This window comes from Caloenas nicobarica, chromosome 34 (genome assembly GCF_036013445.1).
Source record: "Caloenas nicobarica isolate bCalNic1 chromosome 34, bCalNic1.hap1, whole genome shotgun sequence".
Lineage (NCBI taxonomy): Eukaryota > Metazoa > Chordata > Aves > Columbiformes > Columbidae > Caloenas > Caloenas nicobarica.
Genome location: NC_088278.1, coordinates 2,379,287 through 2,386,328, shown reverse-complemented (window position 1 = coordinate 2,386,328; position 7,042 = coordinate 2,379,287). Strand labels below are relative to the sequence as shown.

Sequence of the window (7,042 nt, the reverse complement as noted above, 5' to 3'; positions counted from 1 at the left end):
GTTTCAAGGAACAGAGCAAGACAGTGGAGCCAGATCAGTCAATGTATGGAAACACCAGGATGAGAGCAAGGGGAGGGAGCGAGATGGGTGTCTACAGCCTGCAGGGAAACAGAAGCAGCTGTGGGACAGTGGAGGACAACCCGTGGTGGAGATGGCAAAGGGCACTGGCAAGGCTGGATGTCACCAAGAGAACCCAAGTCTTTGTCCCCTTGGCTACGGCAATCGTCTCTGCCACCAAGGCCTATGAGGAGCCATGTTGTCCTCAGGCACTGGGGGCACCCCATGGCCTCCTTGCACACCCCAGTAAGGCTGGGAACTGTCACACCATTGTCCTTCACTCAGCATCACATAGCCCACATCCCCCTGCCCCAGGAGGAGCCCTGAGCAACGGGTGAGGGACAGGATCTGCCTTCCCAGGGGCTGGGGGTCAGGCCTTGGCCTCTCTGCTTCGTCCAACAAAACCAGGGTTTTCTCAGCACCTCAGCTGCCTGCACATGACCCTTTGTTTATCTGCCAGCATGGCCTCCAGTTCTCTGCTCTAACGAGTCCCTGGGGAGGCTTTGCTGGTACTTGCCCTCAGTGGAACTCATTAATACTTCAAGGGACTTAGTACTTTTTTCCTCTGACTTCTGGAAAGGTTTGTGCAATCTCCTCTCAGCACCTGAGGTTCAAGGACTCAGCACCAAATGCGCCATGGGGCTCATCACACTGAAGAAAGCTCTAAGAAACCATGTCTCTTCTTGTAATTTCCTTCTAGTCTTGTACAGTTAATTAGAGACATTTCCTACTGTAGTTATGGAGAGTGATTTCAAAAACCTTCTAATAAAAATGACTTTTTTTTTTTTTTGGTAAAGGATATAGTTTATTTTTTTTCCGTGTGCAGAAGAGGTGATTGCAGCATTATCTGATATTGATCCAAGGTCTCTCCTAAGGAGGTCTGGACTGGCTGGAGAAGCTGTCCCTTGAGCTCTGACACCATGTGGACAACCTTGTTCCTCACCTCCCCAACCCCATCATTTCTCTCATTGGCCACCTGGCACTTGCATCCCTTTTCCTTACACCAGACTTCTCCACTGCAGGCTGCAGCTGGATGTTCCAGCTCCTTTGCACCAGCTCCCACCTGCTCTCCTTGGAGACCTGGCTGCACACAGGCAAAGAGGGACTTTTCTTTACTTTTGAACAAACAAAATAAACTGATAAGAATCATGGTTAAAAGAAAACACACTCCTCAACTGTATGCCAAGGACAAACTGCCACCAATGAGGTTCACTCTCTCCAAGGCATAACCATGCAAGAAATGTTTTAGACAGAAAGGAAATTAGAAAAGAAACACAATAAAAGAGTTGGCTAAAGACAGAATTAGACAGACTACTGAAAGACAAGGAAGCTTTTAACTCCTTGAAGCTGAAAGCAGCAACTGGATTGTTGACAAGTGTCTGAGTGATCAAAGAGTAAGGGGAAGGGCAATCCAGAGACCGATCGCAAGTGCTTGTGTGCAGATCAGCTGCTGGAAATGGGACTTCAGACATGATCCGTTTAGTTAGGGCAGAGGAAATACCTGAAGGATGAGGGAGATCAGATGCACAGCCTAACAGAGAGAGTGCTGAGAAGGCAAATCTTGTGGAAAATCTGACGTTCTCCTCTTGCTCTTAGTGCACATCCTGAAGAGTCTCATTTTGATCTCATGGGAAAACACTGGCATTTAAAGTATTCAAAACAAAGAAAGGAGAATTACAACACCAACAACATTTGATGCTTAAAGTTGCAAGAAGACATTTCCTTTACTCTACATCTTTCACTTGGTTTCTTTTTCCATCCATTTTTAGAAAATGTTCTCTAGATTTCTGTCCTACCAAAGCCTAGAGCATTAAGAAAGATAATCCTTGTGTCTTGCACAGAGTCAAAGGCACCAAAAAATCCACTGCCCTGGACTGTCAATGCCACTTTTTGCTCTTGGTACAGCGTGAGTCATGCTCGAAGCTGTTGGCCAATCTTGCCTGATGGAGGAAAGAAGGATAAAAAGGTTAATTGAACTGTTCTTATTACACATGGTCATGTTGACAGTGAGCTCGACAGATCTCTGTTATCTGTCTTTCTATGTGAGTATAAGGAAAAATAAATATTTATGTAGAGGTAAATGAAGAGTAAAATGCATAGGTGCATCCAGTTACTCAGCAAAACACATCTCCTACCAGCACTCTCAAAGGAAGAATCTTTCTTCTGAGAAAATTGCTGTTTCAATACTGTCTTTGTCACTCCATCCCCTGCCCCACTGGCCAGTGGGACCAGGGTTCCCTCAGCTGCCTTCCTTGTACTGACAATATCTTTGGAGAAGCCCTCTTGGGTGCGCTCCCCTTGCATGGCCATTTCAGCCACTGCTCAGCGCTGGCTTTGCTGGCTCCATCCCTGCACCCCCAGGCCAGGTGTCCGTCTGTCTGTCTGCTGGGCAGCCTGTTCCCCTCCAGCCTCCCTGCACGTTCCTTCTGCTGTTTGATCTCCTAAGGCAGGGGGTTGCTGTGCACCCATGCTGACCTCTTGCCAGGCCCTGCTCGACTCCCTGACCATCAGATTGGCTTCTTCCTGGGCTTTGAGGATGTCGTCTCTGAAGATCCAAGAGAGTTTAACAGCCCCTCTGTTCTCCAGGACAGCCCAAGGAGATCCTCAGCTAACTGAAATCAGCTCTCCTGCAGGACTGCACTGTTGTTCTGCAGTTGTCCTGCTTCTCCACATCTCACGGTCACTGCAACCATGGCCGCCCTCATCCTTAGATCCCCAGCCTGATCCACCTTGTCTGTCAGTAAGAGACCAGCCCTAGTCAGCTCGTCCAGTGTTTGTCTCAAAATGCTGTCTTCCACACCCTGCAGGAACCTCCTGGGTTGCTTGTGCCCAGCCCTGCTGCCCTCCCAGCAGACCGAGCGATGGTCCAACTTGCCATGTAATCCAGGACCTGTGACCATGAAGCTTCCTCCAAGGCAAGGGCTGTGCACGCCAGGCTCCCCTCTGCACAGAGCTCATCTCCACCTCCTCATCCACCCGCCTGCCTTCCTGAGGAGCCCTGCCCACCCATGGCTGCCCTCCCACCACCGAGCTGTCCCACCAGGGCTCTGCAGTCCCCATGGGGAGCATGTTGCTGCCTGCCCAGCAGAAACGACAGTGCTGGGTAGGAAAGAGGAGAGGCAGGTAAAGGGGCAGTGTGTGGGAGGCTGGCTGGGAGGTGACCCCTGGTGCCAGAAGAGAATGTTGCAGATGCGACCAGGTTGGCCAAACTGCACAGAGGGGAGCACTGGGGACTGTCTGGGCAGTCAAGTCTTGCAAGGCCATCAGTGCCTGGAGGAGCCACCAGTGATGCCACTGAAGTCCCAGAGGACCAAGGCAATGGAATCCAAACTATCAAATTTGAGTGCAAGTGGAGAAAACCTGAGCCCACTGGGGAAAAAGTAACTGATGATGGTTATGAATTGTGAGGAGATCGGGCCAGAGAAATTTGGATCATGGAATTACCCACCTGTGGAAGAGTGGGGAGGAGGGGGGTTCAAGAAACAAGCTGCCCGTGGGGAGGTGGCTGGTCAGTGCTGTTCTGGCCAAATCCCCTGCCTGATCACCATGGTCTGTCCTGCTTATCATATTGGTTTCAGCTGGGGTAGAGTTAATTATCTTCATAGCAACTTTTATGAGTCCATTTTACATTTGATGGAAATACTGTTTGTCCCACCCCAATGTTTCAGTCATTGCTGAGCAGTGCTTGCACAGTATCAAGGATTTTTCTGCTTCTCACACCAATCACACCAGCATGGGGGCTGGGGTTGCACAAGAAATTGGGAGGGGACATGGCTGGGACAGCTGAACCAAACTGACCAAAGGGGTGTTCCACAACATATAATGCCATGGTCAACAATAAAATCTGGGAGAAGAAGGGAGGGGAGGACATTCGGCGTGATGGCGTTTGTCTGCCCAAGTAACCATTGCATGTGATGGAGCCCGGCTTTTCTGAAGATGGCTGAAAACCCTCCTGCCGATGATGCAGTGAATGAATGCCTTAGTTTTCTTTGATTACATGCATAGATTTTGCTTTACCTATAAAACTGTTTTAATCTCAACCCACGAGTTTTCTTTTGTGTTTCCGATCCTCCGCCTCATCCTGCTGTGTAGCAGTGAGTGACAGACTATGTGGTGCTGAGCTGTCTGTCAGCGTTAAACTACAAAACTAATTAAACTCTGCTCCTGGCTCTTTGCTGTGTGAGTGGGCTCACTACTGTGTGTGCGTTTGGGTGTGATGGCATGTACACACCTTCTTGGTCAATTCTAAGTGAGGCTAGCAAGGAGGAGGAGGACACCAGGATCTGGAGAACCCCAGGGTTGGAATTGCTCAGTGGGTAATATCTCTGAGTCTGGGCTGACCCAAACCCCGGGTCCACACTGGAGGGACCACAGGGGTGTGTGAAACTGCAGGTAGGTTCTACCCAGGATGTACAGACCACTCGTGCAACTTTCACACCAGATCAGTCTGAGAGGGGCAACAGGACAGGGTCAGTTCTGTTGCTCATGGTTGTGTAAGCGCTGCTGTTGGTGTGGTGGCTGTGAGGGTGCTGTTGCCTGTTGGAGTTGGTCTGTGTCGGATTGTCTGTGCCCATCTTTGTTTCCCTGCAGATACCTGCATTTAGTGCTTTCCCTTTGATGACTCCACCTTGGGCCATGTCTCACTCTGTGGGGTCCTGTCACTGCCCACCTCAGGCACAGCTGGTCCGTGTGTATCTCACGGGCTCTCCGGGCAGCTCCAGATTCCTCTCCAGGAGGATTGTCCTCTGCCTCATCATGCACTGGGACAGCCCAGTGTGGCTGTATCTCATGACCACTCCCCATCTCCACTGCCAACAGACAGCAAGGGTTGTGTCTTAAATCACAACTCTGTTGTGAATCAGCTTCCAAGGTGACATCGAGCTTTTTCCTCAGGCCCTTTTGAGGGAAATTCCTGGGCCTGTTGTTGAAAACAACTTTGGAAGAACAACCAAATCTTGAGGAACTGCACTCTGGAGGTGTCATTTTAGTCACAGAGATGCTATGGGAGACTAAGCTCTGACACAGTGTTAGAAAAACATTTATACAGGTTTCAGGTGTTTTAAAACTATTTATAATGGGTCCATTATTCAGGATAGTGAGCTAAACATGAACAGTTATGTACAAACATAATAACCATAAATAAAAATATGGGTAATGCTAACGAAGTAAAAGGGATAAAACAGGGTACAGGCCTGCATTGGGATACAATTAGACATCATTTGTGGACAGTGATGGAAAGATGATCAGTATTGACAAACACCCATGAAATCACTTTCCTAATGGACTCCTTGAGCTCCTGGTTCCTCATGCTGTAGATGAGGGGGTTCACTGCTGGAGGCACCAATGCGTATAGAACAGACACCACCAGGTCCAGGGATGGGGAAGAGATGGAGGGGGGCTTCAGGTGGGCAAACATGCCAGTGCTGAGGAACAGGGAGACCACGGCCAGGTGAGGGAGGCACGTGGCAAAGGCTTTGTGCCGTCCCTGCTCAGAGGGGATCCTCAGCACGGCCCTCAAGATCTGCACATAGGACAGCACAATGAACACAAAACACCCAAATCCTAAACAGACAGTAACCACAAGAAGCCCAGCTTCCCTAAAGTAGGAGTGTGAGCAGGAGAGCTTGAGGATCTGGGGGATTTCACAGAAGAACTGGTCCAGGGCATTGCCCTTGCACAGTGGCAGTGAAAATGTATTGGCCGTGTGCAGCAGAGCACTGAGAAACCCAGTGGCCCAGGCAGCTGCTGCCATGTGGACACAAGCTCTGCTGCCCTGGAGGGTCCCGTAGTGCAGGGGTTTGCAGATGGCAACGTAGCGGTCGTAGGACATGATGGTGAGAAGAGAATACTCTGCACCAAACAAGAAACATACAAAGAAGACCTGGGCAGCACATCCTGCAAAGGAAATGACCCTGGTATCCCACAGAGAGTTGGCCATGGATTTGGGGACAGTGATGGAGATGGAGCCCAGGTCGAGGAGGGCGAGGTTGAGCAGGAAGAAGTACATGGGGGTGTGGAGGTGCTGGTCACAGGCTATGGTGGTGATGATGAGGCCGTTGCCCAGGAGGGCAGCCAGGTAGATGCCCAGGAAGAGCCAGAAGTGCAAGAGCTGCAGCTCCCGTGTGTCTGTGAACGCCAGGAGGAGGAACTGGGTGATGGAGCTGCTGTTGGACATTTGCTGTATCTGGGCGTGGACACTGTCATACGCGAAAAGAAAATGAAAAGATAGGGGACACTTCTCTGAGCAAAATCAAAGCCATTTCTCACACACCCTCCCCTGCTCCACACCCCTTGTCCTTTTCCAGACCTTCCTTCGGGTCCGTGGCTGAGCCCTGGGTGGTGCTGGCTGGAGGTGCCGTGAGGAGCAGGGCCTGTGCCCGCTGGCTGCCCAGGAGTCAGCCCTGCTCTGCAGCAGGGGTCATGGGAATGGGGGACAGGGGACGGACCTGGGGTTCAAAGTTGTCATCTGAAACTGCTGCTGGTGCAGAAGGGCCTGTCAGCATCTGCACTGTCACAGGGAATGAAACAGGATGGTAAAATGAAGTTTGAAATGATTGGGGTTTTGACAGCTTCACAGAATCACAGAAAATTAGGGATTGGAAGGGACCTCGAAAGATCATGTAGTCCAATCCTGCAACTCCCCTGGAGAGTGTTGTTGGGTGTCAGAAACCCTCAGCATTTCTGCTGCACTCAGGGAGAACAGAGCGAGTCCTGCAAGACCAGAGGATGCCTGTGGGTCAGTGCAGAGTGAGGGCAGCTGCTCTGTCCCTCTGTCTTGCTCCAGCTGCCCTGGGCTGGCAGCTTTCTGAGATGGTGATCACACTGCCATGTTACCCTGAAAAGCCACCAGGCACTGCTGAGAGCAGAGGTTTGCAGGCTGCAAAAAAGGACAGGTGAACCTAAGGCTGATGTGTCCAGCCAAGGTGATGCTGCTGCTGTCCATGGGCAGAGGGGTGGCTGAAGGGATGTTACAAGGCCTCTGGCA

The 7,042-nt window shown here is 50.7% G+C and overlaps 1 protein-coding gene across 1 annotated transcript; it reads right to left on the bottom strand.

Annotated features, from left to right (window-relative positions):
* Positions 1-5,272: 5,272 nt before the first annotated feature.
* Positions 5,273-6,232, bottom strand: LOC136000727 (olfactory receptor 14J1-like). The gene has a single exon (XM_065654680.1). It carries the CDS (start codon positions 6,230-6,232, stop codon positions 5,273-5,275), a length of 960 nt encoding a protein of 319 aa, XP_065510752.1.
* Between the last annotated feature and the right edge of the window lie 810 nt (positions 6,233-7,042).